At 38.5% G+C, this 21,334-nt stretch overlaps 1 protein-coding gene and 1 long non-coding RNA gene across 3 annotated transcripts; one reads left to right on the forward strand and one right to left on the reverse strand.

The window, feature by feature from the left end:
* Positions 1–86: 86 nt before the first annotated feature.
* LOC116250563 (PX domain-containing protein EREL1) lies at positions 87–8,711 on the reverse strand. 2 transcript variants are annotated; one of them, XM_031624275.2, is made up of 10 exons: positions 8,229–8,711; positions 7,821–7,946; positions 6,833–6,923; positions 5,631–5,723; positions 5,276–5,384; positions 4,254–4,969; positions 2,510–2,674; positions 2,190–2,432; positions 1,333–1,551; positions 87–717 (listed from the first exon to the last, which is right to left on the reverse strand). In XM_031624275.2, the coding sequence occupies exons 2-10, from the start codon at positions 7,844–7,846 to the stop codon at positions 433–435; spliced, it is 1,947 nt and encodes a 648-aa protein (XP_031480135.1). In that variant the 5' UTR covers positions 7,847–7,946; positions 8,229–8,711; the 3' UTR covers positions 87–432. The 2 variants fall into 2 exon arrangements, with proteins under 2 accessions (XP_031480135.1, XP_031480134.1); XM_031624274.2 differs by having other exon boundaries at positions 6,833–6,931.
* Positions 8,712–18,673: 9,962 nt separating this feature from the next.
* LOC116249763 (uncharacterized) lies at positions 18,674–20,168 on the forward strand. The gene is made up of 2 exons (XR_004171246.2): positions 18,674–19,618; positions 19,815–20,168. It is a non-coding gene; the product is annotated as an uncharacterized LOC116249763 (long non-coding RNA).
* Positions 20,169–21,334: the final 1,166 nt, after the last annotated feature.

Genomic DNA, 21,334 nt, shown 5'->3' on the forward strand with positions numbered 1-21,334 from the left:
ACTGGAACCACGAGGTCGACGGTGGCCAAAAGCTCAAACAAAATTCTAACTAAATGGTGAATATCTCAACTCAATTGGACGGGCAATAACAAAACGGACGTCCAATAAGGGAAGAATTTCCAAGATACACGTAGTACAGCAAATTCTGAATCTCATTTTTGCCTCGACACCAGAGTCCAAAGTCCCAGACTGTACAAGGACGGTCCAGGAAAAAAAAACAGAGTTTCTACCTTTTCTTTTTCTTTTTTTTTTTCGCAGGAAGGCAGAAGCACTAGGCTATCTGAGAAAAGATTTCCGGATTCTTTTCCTATAATATAATATTATATATTTCCGTATAGATAAAGAAGAGGTTGGTGTACGGGGGCTTCTTTTATGCACAGAATGGAAGAACACTGATGGACGTTAAGAATCTGTAGTTCTGAAGGCTCACAATCATCTTTCAAGAAACTTGTAGAGCACGGTCTTCCTTGTTGGTGCTTCATCACCATCCACATCCTCAAATTGTGGTGCTGTTTTAAGTGCACAACGAATTACAGAATTCACAAGCTTCCGTAGTCTAGCATTGTCGATGAGAATATCAGCCAGTACTTTGCGCAATGCAGCCTCATCGGCAGCTGTATCATCACCATCAACTTGGAAGCTGCTTTGAGATTCACTGCCCTGCCTCTCATTTGCAGCGCCAACAGAACCATCATTTTCCTGGGCTAACAGCTGTGCCTGGAAATGAAGTATAGTGATAAAATCATATGACAGAATCGGAAATGAACAGACCTTTAAATGAGAAAGCTGAAATAAGGATACTTTTATGCAGGTGGATACTGATCATTTGCTTCCATGAATTTAATATAGAAATCTGGATGATTAACAATAGTGCAACAAACTAAAAAAGTGCAACATATGTTCGCCATTCAAGAAGCAGCAAACAGCCACAAGGTTGATTTCGTATATCTTTTTAATTTTGAAAATTCATCCCTACCACATGAACCATGTCGTCTCTAGATGGTGGTCACTGTTAAATCCATAACTGATTAAATCAATCTATAACCCTTCAGTTAAACCACTCCAAATTTGTATGTGAGGTTAAACTTGCCGATAAGAACTGTTTTGACGTACAAGTAATTTTAAATAACATAAACCCATCTCACTGCAGCCTAATTTGGTAAACTGTTAAGCACCGTTTATGAAAAGGATGGATGTGATGATGTCGCCATAAAGAAAAACTTACTAGTTACGGATGTTCAGAGGGACAACTGCAACACGCTGGCATCTATAATATGCACAAACAAAATGCTTATATAGCCAACAGAAGCTAAAAAAGATAAGGAAACATACTTCTGCAAGCAAGAGTCCAATTCGATTATCTGATGTTGCCAAAAGATCTAATGCATCTGAGAGTGAAGATGAATCAACGGTGAACTTATCTTCCTCTTCAGCAAGAAAATTGACACTACATTCTTGAAGTCTGTTGCAAAGAACTTCACATTCATGTAATAGCTTAACTCTTGAAGTACTTGAATGCTCACGCCGTTGCTGCTCCTTGTAAAGTATCCTCTGGAAGATTGAACCAAGCTAGTTCCAGTCAACTGATTTCATAGTTTCTATGACTATTAAAAGAGAATCAAGACAAACTAATAAAATATAAAAAATAAAAGGTATCCACCATACCAAGTAGTCGAGCACAATCAATTTGAGAGGGACATTGCAAAATGCAAATGAATTGTACTACCAAGCAACTGTGCACATGAAAAAACCAAAGACATGCAAGCAATAAAAGTAGGCAAAGGGCAAGCAAACGGACATAAAGCAAGGACAGCTATGGGGTTTTTATGTAGAGAGGACTGAGGGCATTAGTTACATACATACATCATGGAACTGCCAGAGTCAAACTGCATGAATGTTAATAAGAAGATAAAGTTTAAGGTATAACTACAGGATCCCAGCCTGTTGACCTTTTGCCATGCTGAAAGTACTGGAGTTCAAAAGAACCAATAAAAGAAGAAACATTTACGTCAGTACTCAAAGTATTAAATACTACAACCAAACTACAACCACATAGCGGAAATAATAATAATATCCTATCTGTTTCCGTTACTTGTAACTCCAGGCATGAAGGTTCAGTTTAAAATTCATTCAAGAAGTTGGAATTTCCTTCTCTTTTAAAAGTGCAGTTTGGTCAGTAGATCATATACCTCTAGTTCAGATTTTGCCTTTAGAGACTGTTGTAACTCTTGCTTAAGTTCAGTTTGAGACTTTCTCAGAGATTTGACTTCTTTTACAAGAACTTTTACATCTGCCTTCATTTTCATCTCCTGTTCTTCATGAGCTTTTTGCAAGTTTTGAAGCTGTTCTCTCGTTGAATCCAATTCATGTTGCAAAAGTTCCCTCTCAGATGTTGCAGCCTTTTTAGTAGCTTCTGCTCGATTCTTTTCAGCCTGAAATAATACTTACATGTATGGATATGCAGAAAAAAAGAACAGAGGAAAAGGAAAAACAACAACTGCTGCAAGACCTGCTCGGATCTGAGCTTGGCTTCCATCTCCAAGGACTGCCTGCGAAGTTCCTCCATGTCCCACTGTAGTTGAGTAATTCTCTCTCTTTCAACTAAAATTGCCTGTTGTAAATTTTCCTTGCTCTTCTGCCTAGTGGTCTCAAGTTCTACGTTCAAATCTTTGACCTGCAATGCAAGATTGAGCAGAAAATGTGAAGAATGTTGAGGACATACAGATACAACAAAAATGAAGACCAGAAACTTTGTACCAGAGACGGGGCAAAATAGTTAGTCTTAGGGTTGTCATGAAATGATACAAAAAATGCAACGCCAACATATTCCACTCTTAAGGGTAGGTGAATGGCTATGCAAAAATTATAAGATGCAAAAGACTGTCCATGCGTTGCAAAGCCTCTTTTTTTTTAGGTGATCTACATTAAGTCAATGGCATTTGAAATTCTCTGGCTGACGAAATTGACCATAAACAGTTTTAAAAACAATGCAACTGAGGTACATAATTATCTTTTAGACAGCTGAGTTTTATAAGATATCAATCACAGTTTTCTGAAAAATAAAATAATCTAATTTACATATTTAAATTTGATAAGAAAAAGTAACAATTTTAGGCCAAAAGATAGCATATGCATAAACATCATTAATTTTTAAGGTGATCATTTCAAGTTAAGAGTTCATCTAATGGTAAATGTGACTAGTTTTATGCTACACAAGTTCCTTAAGGGCTCGTTTGGCAGCAAGGACACTCACATAGTGTCCAATGAATCTGACCCACATATTGGGGCAGGTTAATGAAACAATAGTTCTAGTGTTCCATGAATCACCCCAATTAATAGGGCAGATTCATTGGACACTTTCTGAGTGTTCTTCCTACCAAAGAACCTCTAAAAATACCACCGTTCAATGTTATAGCCCATAGAAATCAGAAGAAAATTTAGTGAAGCTTGTGGTAGTCTAGCATCAAAATCATGACACAGCAGCAACACTGTTTTAGCACTTCTCAAGAACAACATAGGGAATATAAACATCTGTGTCGACCCTTTCAATAAGAAACAACAAAAACCTATAAATTCTAATGCTTTATGTCCCTCAAAAGGGATAAATCAAGTGTACATGATTTGACTGCCCAAAAGGACTTACAGATACTCAGACTACATAAAATACATGGTCAGCATACTTGATAATTTTTTTCTATAGTCAAATGTTTTCTCCTTCTAACAATGAAACCTAGCCCAGAAATGCCACAGACATTTAAGCTGCAAGCAAAATACTCTATGATGAGCAATTGAATAGCAAGATAAATGTAATTGTGATAAGCTTCCCTCTTCTTGGAGGTTTGCATAAAAAGGCTACTTCAGCAAGATCCACCATCAAGCATTCAGCAGGAGCCAACCAATACTCGTCAGTCCTTTTCTTACTAGAAAAGGGTTTATCATGCTAATCAATATTGTACCATCATGGCATCATCAGATATCATATCTAGACATGAGACGGAAAATTCCAAAAGCCACATCCTTTAATACACATGATCCTTGTTTATCATCATGGACATTAAGTTCGTTTTCTGACCATGAAACAAGATCAGAATCTGTAATATATTCACCTTGAAATTTCAGTTACATGATAATCATGAATCACATACTTGGAGAAGGCACATAAGTATGGTTTTAAATTTTAAAGACAAATAATAACATTCATGAACCATCAAAACAAAAGAGAGGAAATACATAACAACACCACAGATATACACCTTAGTTGTAAGGTACTCTTTTACAGCCGCTTCTTGATTTAACCTAGCAATCATATCTTCCATGTCTGTTTTTGCTGATGTTAGCCTCCTCTGTAAGGTTATTAAAACCCTATTCAATTTCTGACGCTGATCAAGGGGAAGGACTATCTGTACATCACCTAACTGAAACTCATTGGTAAAAGAAGAACCAGAGGTAGATGGACCTCCTGCACCTCCACCAAGTTCAAGAGCACCATCACCAGCTAAATAGGATGACCCAATATTTGAAATTTCACTGCCTCTTACTGAACTCACATCACTTGTAATACTTTCAGAAGAAAGTTTTCGAGTATGCCCAGTACGCTCCTCCCTTTCTAGTAATAGATCCATTCTATCACTAAAATAAGGCACGTTATTTTGAGAATCTACATATGAACTACTCCTGTTTGTGGCATTAAGTTCCTTCCCCAATTGATTCTGCATTTCTTCTTGCTGATCTGCAGTAGAATCTCCTAAAAGAAGGCCATTTTCATGGTTAAGAATTCCAAGTTTTGCTAGAGCTCCAGCAGGGACAGTCAAGTCTTGATCAGATAAAGGATCTTCTGCTCCAGCTTCAGATCCATTATGAGCAATTTGTCTTGGTGTTCCCAAATCAGAAGCCTCATAAGTATTGTCACTCCCATAATCCAGCATCGCTGATGAAGTCTGAGGTTTAACCAATGAGCTTCCTGAAAAAACTGAAACACCTGAATATATTCAGACTTGAAGAAAGAGGCAACATTTTGAGACCTTAATTTTGACTGATAAGAATGATAAAACAATTCCTGAGGAAATGGCCGAGCAATACATATAACACCAATTATAGACACAGCCTGATTAAAGAAGTCATATAAAAGGTAATAAGAACTATGAGGCATATGCATATAAACATGACCATTGTCAATGATCAAGTACCTGCCATAGTTACTGGCTTAAGTTCCTAATGAAAAATGAACTGCAAAGCCCATTTAGATGGAAATAGACCAATAGCAAAGGCTACCTACATGACCTAGCTGCAGCTTCCAGATCAAGAAAAGAAGCCACTGGCACGCTTCTAGACAAATCGATGTCAGAAAGTAGCTTTCCCATCCATTCCTCCAAAGCAGATCTTCTCTGAAAGGAAAGGTGAAAGGAACACAATAAACAAAAAATAAAGAAATAGTGAAGGATCAACTTAGGACAGCAACCCTCTGCTAAAATTTTCCAGTGTCTTCATGAGCAAACAATAAACATGCTATAGGACATTCTTCGCCATTCTAGGTTAGCTTAATAGCAAAATGCATAACCAAAGTAAATAAAGTCCATTATCACGACAGAAAATATTTTCAACTTATGAAGTTAAGATAGCAAAGACTTTGCCTCTTCCAGCTGCACTCTACTAGAATTGACCCGCAGGAAAGCATGCTTTGGTGGAGGTGATGGGAGATTCTTCCTAGGGAAAACCCGCTTAAGCTGCAAAAGACAACCAAATGCTACATCAACATGAAAACGTTCAACGATCACTTTTCAGACAGCAAGAAGGCAATACTGCAACTTAAGGCCTCCAGTTGGCTGGCATTACCACTTCCCTTTTAAGAATGAAAATGGCATTACATTTACAAACTAAAATACTGTAAATAAACAAATAAGAAAGGCTTAATCTAACAATGTGGAGGAACTTTTGTGGCACATGTTCTCACTAAACTTTTTTTTTTTTTGTATAATGTGAAATAAAAGTTTGCCACTCTCAAAGCATTGTAAGAGAAAAGAACTATTATATGAAGCCCGGTCATGAAATGCCATGACAAGTTTGGGCATGGCCGAAAATTCGGCATCCAAAATGTAACTAGCATGAAAATCTTCACCAATATTTAGCTCATGGATTAAACTTGATACACATAATTTTGATTAATTAACTCAGGTGTTATTTTAGCAATGGTACTTTTGATGTTTAAGTAACTTTCCATTCACAAAGTATGATCACCAAATTAACTCTTTGCATCAATTTTAAATGATTTCATCAGAGCACATGATAATGAGTGTTTCCATACTTGTATACATAAAATAGATTTTTCATTCACATGGTTTACAAGAATATAGTCTGCTCTGGTCCAACTAACAGATAATTACGACTTTATTCAGTCATCTTTTCCATTAGGCTTTATTCAATTATCTTTCCCATTAGAAATTTCTGGATAGTGAATGATGAGTTGGTATATTGTACTCGTGTACATGATTATATCATCCTTTAAGTCCTTTAAGTCCTAAAACAAGCCTTCCTCATGTAAATGCAAGCCTTCCTCATCATACTGGAAAATTTTCTGTAAAATCATGAGTCATTTTGCAAGACATGAAAGAATGGTGCAAATAAAAAACAGCTGCAAAATGTTTCTGTATTACACTGATATCGACCTAAAGCAGCATAAACCTTCCAGCTATTTGCAGTTCTGCTTGGGTGAGTGAATTTGCTTGATTTGTAATGTCCAAAAATAAATCCATGTACAGTCATTTTACTACTGATTTGTACAATTTTTGACAGTAGAAACTAGATTTGACATAAAAAACATGACCAGGCCACTTACCGTAGTGAATAACTTTAAGAAGTCACTGAACCTTCTAAGTATTGTTCGAACAGATGTAACTCCCTCAGGTGATTGAATACCGATCTGAACCCTGTAGAACTGTAATTTTTAGGTTGTCAAAACAACAGCGATGAAGCTTCCACCAAAGCAACAACTATGAATCAACTTATACACATGTGCAGGAGAAAGCCGGTTAACAAAATTAAAGATCGAAAGAGCGGGAAAAGATTTTGTTTTGTCCACGTTTCTTCCAGCATAAAAGAAAGAACACCAACATAACACTTAACCAAAAAAAAAAAAAAGAATAAATTTATAAAGTTGCATATTCATTAACAACCAGTCCTCCTGTAAACATCATATCAACTAGAAAAGGCATAAACTGAATTTGGATATCATTGTTAAAGAAATAAATTTTGGCCAAAGAAAGTAACACCAACTTAATAAATGATTGAATATGCATAAACTTCTGCATGAGTTCACACTTCTGAATGGAAGGTCCATATATAAAAATTCTGGCAAGTAGAAATGAGCTGGTCCATCTTCAGGTTTGGGTGTAATGCAAATACAACGTAATCAGTTTAACGCCCAAGACATGCAGCATTTGAAACATCAACAGAATGGATTGGTACGTCATACTCATATATAGAGCTTGGTAGTTGCTACAAAAACTAAGGGTGCACTTTTAGCTTTAGTTTAATTTGAAACAAAGATTCATAGTCCAACTATCATCAAGATACACTAGAACTAATATTTGTTGCAGAAATGGTAACTTAAAAATAACCATTTGGACAAACTAAGCACCATATCAAGTTGCAATAAAAAATTAGAAACGGTTTCTACAGACACTAGCAACTGCTCGAAGGAGTGGGCAAGACTGCATGGTAGGCAGTTGCAATATAATACAAATTTAAGACTAAACAAATGTGAATATACTCACAAGCACTTCAATTTAACAGAAGAATTTGCAAAAGAAAAATTGAATGCTCACCACGATGGGATTAACCAAGTTTCCATCAAAAGCTTTTGAATCAGGTGACGCCATCCAAGAAGGGATGGTTACACAATAACTCCAGCCCGTTCGATGGTCATGCGGCCAAACAGTGTCTCGTCCATCCTACGCACAAAGACATTAAAGAATGTGATGAACAAATAGCAGAACAATGCGAATCAAACCGGCCAGTTTCATTCATCAAAGGCGTAATCAAATTCCACCAATCAGATCAGTTCCTTGAAAATCATAACTAAGAAAGGAAACCAGACGACTGTTGATCGACATCAATGATTTCACGCCATGAAAGTGCATAGTTAAATTGAATGATCGAATCTCAGCAGAAGCCAACTTCCAGATTAAGAAAATCGAAACGTGAATCGGAAGAAGAGAATTTTCGAATCATACCCACTTCTTAGGGGCCGGGCTCCAATCCATGCCGAGGGGCAAAGGCGACGTACCATCGTGCCGATGCTTCGGAGGGCTCTTCCTGAGCATCTTTGACTTTAGAGGGGAACTCTCTCACACTTGCCCTAGAGAAATCTATCGGCAAGCGTCCACGAAGCTGCCAATAACCCTAAGACTCGACCAACAATGCTCATGAGAAACGACGATGGGTGCCTGATCTTGGTCGGGAATCGAGCATCGGGTTATTGGGAGAATGGGAGCGTCACAGGGGCGAATTGGGTCTTCCGCCGATCGATCCACAGGGAGACGGATCGATCGGAATCGTACTACGAAGTAGGAAGAAGAATTTCTCCAGTTCTCTCTCTTCTTCTCTCTCTTCTGCTGCTGGCGCCGGTCCTTGATCCCGGAAGTTTCAGAGGCGAACCCTCACCCGGTCTCCCCCTCCACCTAACCGTCTTCTTGTTGCCGTCGTGGGCATCCTCAACTCCCTTCTTTATATGGTCCGGATCATGACATCTCCGGCTCGTAATCCGAAGCCTAACCCAGACTTAAATGGATCTGAACGGATTAGTGAAGTCCAACGTAATCAGACTTGGACTGGAAGTCTGGGCACCACCAACAACAAAACCGAATACTGGATTCAACCAGTTGGAGGATCCAGCATTACTGCTACTACGATAACAACAATCTATACATTTTTTTTGTCACGCAAAATCAAATTTAAGATATTGTATGTATTCTTTGAAGTTTATTAGATAAGTTTCAAGGGAATGTCCTTCTATTTATGAGGCAAAGAACCCACAAGTATAACAAACCTCCAAATATAGCTCCTAAATGGATCCAGCCTGGATCTGCTTTTCTTTGGATTCAATAATATATCCATGATCCAAACCCAAATTTGGATTCCTTCTGTTCCTATCAGTAGCCATATGCAGAAAGCAGATTCCCAAGCCAAAGGCACATATACATGTGCTTGGATATAGATATAGTCCATCACCTCTTGCACTACCCTGATTAATGGGGAATGAGTCGGATCGAAGGCGACCATGCTCCATGACACGGATTTCACTAGCAAGAACTCCTAACGCCTGTCTCCCCACAGGATGCCTGTAGTTAGCCAATTTCTAACTCAAAGATCACAAGAGATGATGTTAGGTGGCTTGCTTCTCCCTTGATGTTTGCTGCTGTTGCGGAGCTTCCACAGAAACCAAATTGCTAAGTGAAAGCAGTCCTTCCAAGATTGAACAAGATCTTTGTCCTTAAATTTCCTTCTGTTTGGTCACCACTTGAGGCCAAGAACAAGGTTCTTGAATCTACCAGAACGTCACAGAATAGAGCGCCACACTTCCTCTCCTGGGCGGCCGAACAAGCGAAGAAGGGATGCTTTTCATTTTCAGGAGCAGCGTGACAGATACAGCACCTGGAGGCCATCTGCTAAACACTTCTGTTTTGCGCCGACTTATCCAAGGGAAGACGAAGACGTCCTCTAATGCCTACGTAGAGGGGTCCAGCCGGCACGACGGCTCCTCCGGCCTTCCCAAACCATCTTGCACTTGCATTCCAGAAGGAGGATGTCGACCATCCCAGTGCTCGGACCTTCTATCCACAACAGACGCCCAAGACTTCATCACTCGAGAGTTCTCCGAGGTGCCGCAATGCCCCAAATCACTATCGCCATGCTGCAGAGCACCCAACTCCTCCTCCATCCGATCGACCGACCCCTCCGTCAGTTTCAGCCTTCAGACCCTCTGTGCCTCTAGTGGACCGCCGGAGCTCCGGCGGTCCCACGGAAAGCGGACCGAAGAGACCTCCTAACCCTCGAAGCCCTAGCAGAGCTTCTCACTCAAGATGCGTGCATTACGGCACATATTACTGCCAATCAAAGGGTGGTTGGTAGCCTCTCGGGTGATCTTTTATATGTATGTTTACATGTTTATATGATTGCAGGAACAATCAGAAGATTGGATTTGAATATCATGAACAACACGCGAAAAGAATCCAAAAATTAGAAAACAACAGCCTAAAAGTTTTTGTAAAGTTGACATCCAAACGCTGGCAGCATGGAAACTGTGCATGGTTATTTGATCAAACTGGTAAACTAAATTTTCGATCTTTGTTCGGGTTCTTCGATGATGGATGGACATGACAAATGGCGGAGCTAAAAATTCTTTGGCTGAGGACATTAGAGACAGAGTGTCTGCGACACCCCCATACGAGGATCTCAAACGCGATCTCAAACATAATTGTTTTTTTTTTTTTTCTTTTCTTTTGGGGTGAATTCATTGTGTGGCTAGATTTGATCTTCGTCCCAAAGGAAAGAGCCTTGTTTACAATGACATTCGACTGGAACGATACAGCGGCATTAAAAGGGACATAAATGAGTAGGAGTTGCCGGAGAGTTTATATTATCTTTTATGTGCAATTCTACTGGCGAACGTATGGTTCTAATAATCTATTTAGAGCTTTGGATTTCTGTGGTAAACTGTTCTAGGCTTTAGCTAATGATATCATCCATCGTCAGTTTGGTTTATAAACAAATGGAATTTGACATATATAATATGTTATAGTATTTCCCTGGGAAATTACTCTCCCTCATTCGCCTACCCCTCTTCTCTTCTCGTAACCCATTTGAAAACGCTCATAGTTTCGGTGAATTTGGATTTTAATGATTTTTTTTTCCTGAATTTGCGGTCCAATTTCAGATGGTAAGGAGCTATTGTCATCATGCATGTGTTGATATAGAGTTAGAAGCAAGTAACCGGTGCTCTAAGCGATGCTCCCTTTCCCAATTTCAAGGAAATTTTAGATTTGAAGGAAGCATGGTAACTCCAGATACGGTTTTCACAAGCATAAATCTTTTGTTTGGATCTCTCCTGGTGATGGCCAACTTGCTAAGGAACTGGTTCATCATGTAACTGCATAAGCCTGATTCTACTAAGCCAAACCTGCCCGCCGCGAGGGAGGTGTAAAGCCGTTGATCGAACTGATGGGTTGGTAAAAGACTAGTTGCCAGTTCGATTTCTGTAGGCGTTACTCTTTCAAACTATAAATGGTGGATATGTCACACTCTAATCGACAGACATACGACTCCACTAAGTCTCTAAGCAGCTCCAGACATCGACCCTAAAGATTAAGGTCCCATTTGATGGACATAATATTTCCTATCGCACTGAAAATAAAAATTTTGCCCATCAAAGTTGGGATGAAAAAAGTAACCATTGGATTCGTTTTCAGAAATTTCATTCTATTCTAAGATGAAAAAAGTAACCACTGGACTCTCAAAACATTTCTAATCTAACAATTCTATTTTTTCATCTTACGTTCTTGTCAAACCGAGAAATTTATTTCCTGCAACATAAACCTATGTCCAGCAAACACAAAAGGGGTTTTGAAAATCTGAAATTTGTTTTTATTTATTGAATTCCTGAAATAAGCTTTTGGAAACTTCTTTTCAATTTCATATTTCTAATGCATCAAACAGCTTCTAAGGGAAAGGAAGATGAACTTTATTCTCTTTGGGTATCTGTAGACTAACAAATTTGGATCCCAACCAAATCAGAAAGTTTTGTTTTTCGTTTAAATCTTTCCCCAAGTAAAATAGAAAAGAAAACTTTCTGTGCTTTAGATGTGTGGAATATCTGAACTTTGTGTAAGTCCGAGCAGGTCAAGTCTCTACCTAGGTACTGGATCCAATGCATTGACCTATGTGAATCTAAGAAAAAAAAATTATATTGAAAAAATCTCAATTTTTTTTAGTTTGGCCCGACCTGCGAACTGTTTGGCCCGCTCCTGAAAAAAATCGTAGCTCTACCCCAGGATTCATTCACATTAGTTATTTTACTTAGCATCATTTCTTTCTTTGTAGACTTGATGGGGATAGATAGACAAATAAATAAATAAATAAATGAAAGGTTTCTATCTTGCAACGGAATATCCACTTGCTAAAGTAAACTCACAATTTCATAGACAAAATATAATTAAAGAAAACGCGAATGCATATATAAATGTGAAGCATTGCTATTCATGCATTGATTGTGATGAGTCAGAGAGCGTTTGACAATGAGAATATTGTGTTCTTGGACAACACGTTTTTAAAACACATGATTCAAAAGCACCATGTTTTGTATCTAGAGAGCTTGAACTAACTATGGATGATAGGTTTTAAAACTTGGTTTATATGTTTGGATGACAAACTCAAAACCATATTTTCTATGAAACACCACCTCAAAGATTGAGCAAATATTAGTTTTACTATTCTATGAATCTATCTTAATCTTTCGGCCGATTCATAAAACACTTTATCCTCCTGACTGCCGAAAAATCATAGCTAGTGACTCGAGTGCCCAACGACCAATATATCCTATCTCCGCCATTGGCTGCACCCACTCTCCTTTAACTATTTTAGAAGACTGATCTATTATGCAAGAAAAAAGAGTCGGTGGACATCATATTTGAATCATCTGACAAGCTTTTGATAAAACCTAGATATTTGACCAATAATTAGAGGAAGCTGTTCCCCATTCCACAAAGTTGGTGTTTGCATTATGGACCGCACCCCAATTTCTTTACTCCGGCCCCCTCATTATTTCTGTACAATAGACGTTTTTTACCACATCCACCTTTCGGAAAACCCCTGCGGAGGGTTAGGCCCTCAACCTTTATTGATAAGAAATGAAATATTTACGTAAAAAAATTATAGGATCTCAAGAAAAGGATGAAGATCATTAAACATTTGCATCAGCAACAACATCTCAATTCATTGAAAAGTCCTTCCACTCGTGAAAATGGTTACCTTCATCAACCAAGAAAAAAAAACCATCTGTGGCACTAGCTGGGTACATGTTGTCAATCTATAAAGATATATGATTTTGTTCAATCTTGCTTTATTTAGCAATCAACCTGGGGTGTCTTCTGCAAACAAAAGCTGCACAGGCCAACATGCTTATAATTGCTTAATTGCTACAAAATAGGTTTCAGTTCAAGTTATTTTCATGAAACATATTGCTTTCTCCACTGCCAAAGCTTGAAGCTTATATATATATATATATATGGAGATTTTAATGCAATTGCATGTAGGTAAAAATTTGAATCCGTTTTGCAATTTTGACCTACTGATTCCAACCCACTTGTAAGTCTTATTAGCAACCATCGAGTTGAACAGATTTGATATGAACTCATCCGTATCGCACCCATTGACATCAGCTTCATTTCATGGGGACGAACCACATACTCCAAGGCCATGTCGTCTGATTAATCGGCTACTCGACCGGACCTTCTACGTAGGAGAGGAGCTAGGAATTTTTAGTCGCAGGTGCTAAACTATAGTTTCAAAATTTTAAAAGAGGCCGAAATAGAAATTTTCAAAATTTTCATATATATGAATCTAAATTTTTTCAATTTACATATAAATTTTTAAAGTTTTGAAAATCTAAAGGAAGGCCAAGGCCCCTGCCGCCCCCACCTTCACACCGCCGCTGCTTCTACGAAACCACTTTGTCATTGGCCTGGTAGCATAAATTGTAATGGAAGGACAAGAACCCCTCTTGACAGGCACCCACTGTTACTGATTCCTTCTGTCAATGATATTCTTAATCTTTATATTGAAAGGGACCACATCCAGTTTGATCAACAGAAGACAATGTCTCCCTTTCCTACTGTTGTTTCGTGAGTCCAGCACTTCTGCCCCGAGACAGATAGTGCAAATGGGCAGGTTTGGGGCCACGCTGAAGGTGCATCTCCAGTTCAAATCCCGGCTGTGCTCCTTGGACCATAGGGAAGGTAGGTCCTATGTGCAAGTTGAAGTACTGCGGTCGCAGCTTTGAGCCCTCGGAACAGGGTAAAAAGGAGCGAGGGTGGCTTCGTCTTTATACACACACATATATATATATATATATACCAGGGATTGAGATTACATCATCAGATTCGCTGGCGATCATCTCACATGACATGATGCTAACTAAACTTATAAAATGAGGCTTAAGTGAGCCTTACCACCTACATAAAGGCAGAGAATATGAAGTTAATTATATGGGGTCCTGATCTTGATATTATTGTATACTCAAAAGCATGCCCACATAAATTAGGGCTCATGTGTACACTTCAAACTGGCACCAACCAGTACCCATAATTTTACAAAAATAATCTGTTTGAACACAGCGTATCATGTGTTCATATTCCCATGCTTAATATATAAAAAAAGAAAGGCACTTTGTCCATGACCAAATACAAGCCAACACATGTCTCACCATGCTGTCATGTCTCATAAAGCATAAAATCACAACTCACTGTCTTGTATATCATGTTAACTTGTTCAAAATTTTTTGATTATATCACTGTACAAGGGGGGAGAGAGGGAGGGGCTATATATATATATATATATATATATATATATATATATATATATATAGAGAGAGAGAGAGAGAGAGAGAGAGAGAGAGAGAAGGGTGCTGGTTGTCAATTTCTATTTTGCGTCAATGGATGCCATATGGGTAAGACAAATGGAGAGAGAAGTTTACAATTTTTTTGGGAAATTTTAAAAAATGCAGTTAACAGTTTGGCAGTAATAGGAAAGACATTTAATTTCTGATTACTTTTGGAATCACAAAATTTTTTTCACGGCTACCTAATAAAAGATATCTTATGTCTAGGACTATTTTCCCAAATATATCATGCAAAATATGCATAAGGTCGTAATTCGATTAAGATCTTGAATAACCTTTTATAGCATTAGTAAAGGGAAGATTCATACAGCTGTTTCCTACATTAATGAAAAACTAATTGTGGATTTTTTTTTTATTAACTTCAACTCAAAGCTGATAGCCAAAAAATTCAGTTGCGCTTCTGATAATTAATATAAAAAAACATTGCAATATTTTTTTTTATTATTGCCAATTCTATGGACCAGTTTTTGAAAATTTCCTTTAAATTTTGGTTTGTTAATTGATACATCATAAACTAAAATTTTGGTTTCAACCTTCTCCTCATGCATTACCCACAAAAGAACAAGAAGGGCTAAACAAAACTTTTACTGTTTTGCAAGAAACAAATGGAAAATTTAAATTCAGAAACAGAAGATTTATAAAACCATTGGTAAGCCAAGAAACTCAGTGGAACACGGATCTCTTGATCTCATTCATTTCTTGTCGAGGAAAATACTTTCTTTTTTAATAAATTAATCCTAAGGCTCTGTGCAATACTATAGAGACTTCTGTCATATTATACAGCAGATGGTGGTGGCTGGAAGACCTAACCATGCGTCTTTACCAAGGAAATTGCAGAACACGAGTTACATAGAAAGATGGGAAAGGCTTCCTGGAATGAAGCTAGAAGGATGTCGTACCACTCGAACCCTTTTCTATATACAACTTTCAATATGTACACAGTAATTTGCTTAGCAACTACAGTAAGGACAAACAGAAGAAGATCAAGTCCTCCCCTTCTTTTTCTCTCATACAGAACAGAGAAACTATTTCAAAATCCAATTTAAGGTATGAACATGAGCAATCTTATCGAAGGAAGAGCCACTGGTCTCAATCTCCGCCTACATGCCAAACATATGAACGCTTCTTTGAAAAAAAATAATTATATATATGTACATATCTAGAGAGAGAGATAGAGAGCTGTAGAGAGAGAGAGAGGGGGGGTACCATATATTATTTTCACATGCAGGACTTGTTTAGCTTCACATAATTATAATTATCTTGGTGGTTGTGTTAATGACAAATCAACTGGCCCAAGTGCACCATATATATTATTTCCATGGGCATTAGAGTGATTCATCATTGCACGCAGGGAGAATATGAAATGCAGAAAAAGAAAGATGGGAGAAAGCGAAGACGACAAAGTCGTGAGTTAAACTTATCTACCAACCTTCATTATGTTGGGCATGTTTCTCTAAAATAACAGATGAATCTCACAAAAATGTTTTCTCCTTTGGCTCTGCCAGCTTCCATGTTTCTCTACCCCGCACACGCACATACACACATACATATATGCAAAAAAATTGAATTCTGCTGGCTGTCAGATGTTGTTGGATGGTTAAATATTTAAAACCTTACCTAAATGTACCATAAACCGTCGCTATATCATAAATCATTTTAGTGCTTCTAATCACACCGATGATTTCGAATATTTTGTCATCTGGCAACGTCAATTGGCAGTCAATTGATTTCAATTCCTCTATGTGTGTGTCTGTGTATGTGAATTTCTGTCGCTGTCCAAACCAAACATCTTTTCACACATAAAACTCAATAAGGATTTCAGATTATATATATATATATATATATATAGTGTAGATCATTTTTAAAAACATCCTGCATGCTTTTTATGGAGATCGATTTTTTTTTTCTCAATCGAATTTAAAGATATTATGTGTTAGGTCATGCTATAGAGCATGCATACAAATGAGAGTGTGTATTGTACATACCATCGGTATGTCATATTATGTAGGGGATGCATTCAATATGTATTATATATATATAATTCGCATTCGGGCTTGCCCTACCTAGTTAGCACGTCTTGGCACGAATTACACTTATGAGAATTATGCTGAGTTGTGTACTAGCTAGCGAGAGTTGTATCATTAGGGAAGATACTTGATCCAACTTTTTCTGGATCTGGAAGAACAATAATAGGTGTAATCAAGTTCGAATCCTTTAGTGAGGCGCATCTGGTAATCAGAACATTTTATACTCAAAATGCAAAAGTTTGTTCTATAAACACCATCTTCCTGTTTCAAAAAATCTGGTATGATACATCGAGCATTTGATTATTATTAAATATAAAGCAGTAGCTACAAACTTGTCATATTTCCTATGTGAAGGTCTTATTGAAGCATGTTGTGAATGTTCCTTTTCAATGAATAGGAAGTTAACAACTCACGGCCCAACTAGAAGCCTGAAGGTCTCCTCTTGTCTCCCTGAGTGGAGTACCTACATCCTTCAATGAGTAACATGATTTGGTTTCCGGTCCCAAGGGAGTAGCACCCACTAGAATCGAACCAACAACATTGCTATCTATGCGCTATCTATGCGCTGTCTGCCTAACCAATTATGCTGCCGCCCTTAAGGCAAACACAATGTTCTTTCATAAATACAAGTCAAGAAAACAATTCAGCAAATCTAGTCCATCAAATATTGATTAAGTTAGGGCAATCATGAATTATTGTATATGGGACACTTCGGCCATGTCCAAAACATGTAAATAGTTATGGACATGGTGTTGAGATATTGAATTTTTAAGATTTCAACGAACACAATTACCAAATTCGATTTGCAAGGTAATTCAATTATTTTAATCCAAATCAGTGTGATTTAAATAAAAGCCGTTTTAACAACTATATGGTAGTTCATAAAATTGCTGCAGGTAGAGTTAGTGTTGTAATTATTTTATACGTGACATTCTAGGAAGCATTAACTAGATCAACAAGTATGTAATTTTGTTACTGACAAACCTATTCATGAGAAATGTTAACAATATCACAAGTTTAGCATGACGCATTTTGAACCGTTCATCATCGCATTATTAATGACCACAATCAAGACTCATGTAGAGAGAGGGAGAGAGGGGCGCATCGTACAAGGGAAGATGTCTCCCGCGTTTCACCGACAGTGGGAAGGCCTCGTCCCGTTAAACCGGGTAAAATGTTTGCTGCCCCCGATTCGATCCAAGTGGACGAAGGGACCCACCCTACCCTGCACATGCCCCCCATGTGTGACTCTTCTTTCTTTTGGGCCTTCCGATCTCCCTTTGTGTTTTCTCAAGTCACCGTATAAATAAAAAAACCATCCTCAATCATACTTCAATACTTTCGCCAATCAGATTTTGGCTTCTTTAGAAAAATTTCCTGGAAAATCTAACAAACTATGTATATGTATATATATATATACATGCATAACCAACATAAAAAAATATAAGTTAGAGGAGATGAAAAAGATTATCCTGACCAACTAAGGCTTTTGTTTGAAAAAATTTGTATACGTTATCCTTTGGATTCCTTGAACATGGCAGTCTTAAGTTTATATGAATGGTTGAGGGAAATTAACAATGTGTTGTGAAATTATGAAAAGGGCATCAGATGGTGGCTGAAAATGGTTTCGGATCCAACCGAATATGGATCCAGATATGAAATCTCTTGATATGATAGTCGAAATTTGAGCGGAAAAATCACGGACCCGATCCATATCCAGTATCTTTTGCAAGTACTGGGCAGAAGAGAAGGTGAAACAAAAAGTTTGTCCAAGTCAAGTCCAGAGGTACAAGGAAGTAAATTCCAGAACTAGAAAAATCACGGGGGGATGGGTGACCCAAACAGGGCCGGCATTAAACCAAAACGGTCGAGATCGAGGAGTGGGGCCATCCGGCGGTCTCCGTTAACGGTCACCGTCGGATGCGGTTGAGGGGATGAGGGTGGTGCTCGGTAACCGCCCCCTTTTAATTTACTGCCTTTTTCCTCTCCCCGTGCTCTCACCGCCACCCCCACGTCCTCTCTACTCGCTCTCTCTCTCCCTAAAACTACTCCACCACCATCTTCGGCTTCCTCAGAAAAGAACTACCACCACTGTGTGGGATCTTTCTCTCTCTAGTTTGTTACCACTTTCCACGCTTAACTGGCGAGAGAGGAGGAAGGAAGAGGGGAGGAGGCAGGAGGGGGTTACGTATTTTTCCCCCCTTTCTTGCTTCTTGGCTCTTTAATATTCTTCTCGGGATTGGCACCAATCTTGCCTTCCTTCCCTATAAATACCGACCATCATCTCCACCACCACCACCATTGCTCTCCTTCCTTTCTCTGTCCTTTCTTTCTTTTGCTTCTCTGCTGTTCATGGTGGATGGTTTCTTTTCGTGTTCTTGCTTTCCTTTTCCTTGGTTGGGCCTTTTGGGGAAAGGGAAGGGGGGAAGTGGGTGCTAAGTAGCGGAGAACATGTGACTCTCTTTGTGCTTTTCCACAGCTTTCTTGAACTGCAAAGGGACGGCGGATTGCGTGCTGTTGTGGCGAAGCACGAGTTGTTTGGTCGATTGCGGTTCAATAAAGCTGTGGGAAGATGCAGAGAGAGTCAGAAGGCGACATCGGCGCCTGTTTCTCTCCCAACCTGGTGGTGCTTCGATTGTATTCTGTACAAAATCCTCGGGTGACAGAAGAGGAAACAAGAAGTCCATCTCTCTCTCTTTTTTTCTCTTTTTCACAAACACGCACACACACGCAGACGCAGGCGCACAGATAGTTGGTTGGCTTTATGTGAATTCCAGCATGTTTTGTTGGGTAGTCTTCTCTTGGGAAGATGATGCACAGTCAGAAGAGAAGGCAACGACTGCTGTCTTCTCAGAAAGAAATTTCTACATGTTTCATGGGTTGAGCGGCCAACAGTTTTTTCGAGGCACGAAACCTGAAGTTGGTTTGACTCTCTCTCTCTCTCTCTCTCCCCAGTATTTCTGTTCAGAGAGTTCTATTGTTGTCTCCTTTGGGTATGCAGATCTTTGTTCTTTCCGTTTATTTTATGCTCTTTTTCTTCTGAGAAAAGTCTTGTGGCCAGTGGGAATTAGATCTTCTCTGAGAGGAAACAAACATAAATTTGAATCTTTTGTTTCCAGATGAAGAAAACTGTGCGGCGGCCTGAAAAAATGATCGAGCTTGCCTCAAAAGTCTGAAAAAATGATCGAGCTTGCCTCAAAAGTAACCCAACCTTTTTCAGAGAGCAGTACCCTGCCGAGAAGCACCGACTGAAGAAAAGACTTGGGCTCTCCCTTGATGTTCGCCATTTATGCTAGGGCAAAGAAGCGAGAATAATTGACATTGAAGCGTCACACTTCTTGTTTATTATCTTTTGAGAAGTTTTCATTCAATTCTTTCACAAAGCAGTATTGGAATGCACCCATAGATCGGGTTGTGATGAAATTTTTTGCTTCATTTTCAATGTTACGTAATTGACATGAATGTGTCGTCCATGCTTTGATCTCCATCGACGCTTTATGCAACCGCGTTTATTCCATTTAAAATAATCTAGAGGGAGGTAGGATGATGAATGGCGAATGTAAAAAATTTGTAGATCTAGATTTCAAATCTGTACAGTGAAAAGCAAGTGATAATTTTAAAACAATCATACCGCCTGCTTTAGACGACCTGCCATGGATCCGTTGGTTAAGATAATCATCTAGTTTTCAATGTGGTATCACTTTACAAGGATGGTTCCTGGCAACTTCAACAGATGGATTTCATCTATCTTGGGGAACAATTTCTGGTCACAATAGCCCGGGGAAATGTGAATTCTTAGCTGGGCAGATTAGGATCAGATGTGGGTAGTACTTCGTTAAATTAATTGGATGCATCTGACAAATTTGGTTCAAATTCAGACGAAATATACAGCTAAACTGCATCCATGTTTAGATGGAGAAGTGGGGAAGGAAGAAGGATATTGCTACCTGGTATTATAAATCTTAATATGAGTTCACATTTGATATACAATCAAGATTTTACTTAATTTAAGCCGAGGGAGGAATTTATTTTTGCAAACCCAAGATCACATGTAACAAGTGGAAAGCTCCACCGAACGCAGCACTCTTGTTGAGAAATAAAGAATTAATAAAGCGCCCTTTAAAAAGTATTAAGAGAAAGTGACGAAGTTTCTATATTGTTACTAAGTTGCACTCCGAAAAGCACGTAAGAAGCACACCTAACTTTTTTGAATAATTCTCGTCTAAGTTCTGAAATAAAGTATACCTAAACTTTCGGCAGTAATCCCAAATCCACACCTAATTTTCTAACATTGTTAGAAAAAAGTGCACCAAACTGATTAAGATATGATAGACAGTGCGTCTGACTAGTTGAACTGCATTATTATTGTTCGATATGATACATTACCATGAGCAAAACCTTATCTTGATGCAATTTTAGCCGTTTCTGACCCACTAATTAGTGGAATCAAAGGGAAGTGCGTGTGCATGCATGCGTGCGTGCGTGTGTGCGTGTTTCTACCATTTGCTAACTGTCAAAGAGGCCACGAAAAGTCTTGAAAACGCCTGCTCATTCGTCCTCATTTATAGCCTTCGATAACTATCTCCTTCTGTTCCTTCTTCTTTGAGATCCGAGAATGTTGTTGAAGGGTGACAGACAT

The sequence above is a fragment of the Nymphaea colorata genome, chromosome 3 (genome assembly GCF_008831285.2).
Source record: "Nymphaea colorata isolate Beijing-Zhang1983 chromosome 3, ASM883128v2, whole genome shotgun sequence".
NCBI lineage: Eukaryota > Viridiplantae > Streptophyta > Magnoliopsida > Nymphaeales > Nymphaeaceae > Nymphaea > Nymphaea colorata.

Coding starts and splice junctions, on each gene's coding strand:
- LOC116250563 (XM_031624274.2), bottom strand. CDS start 8,318: ATGCTCAGGAAGAGCCCTCCGAAGCATCGGCACGATGGTACGTCGCCT. Junction 2,433..2,509: donor CCAAGCTCAGATCCGAGCAG/GTCTTGCAGCAG, acceptor GTATTATTTCAG/GCTGAAAAGAATCGAGCAGA. Junction 1,552..2,189: donor AGGCAAAATCTGAACTAGAG/GTATATGATCTA, acceptor TCAATCTTCCAG/AGGATACTTTACAAGGAGCA.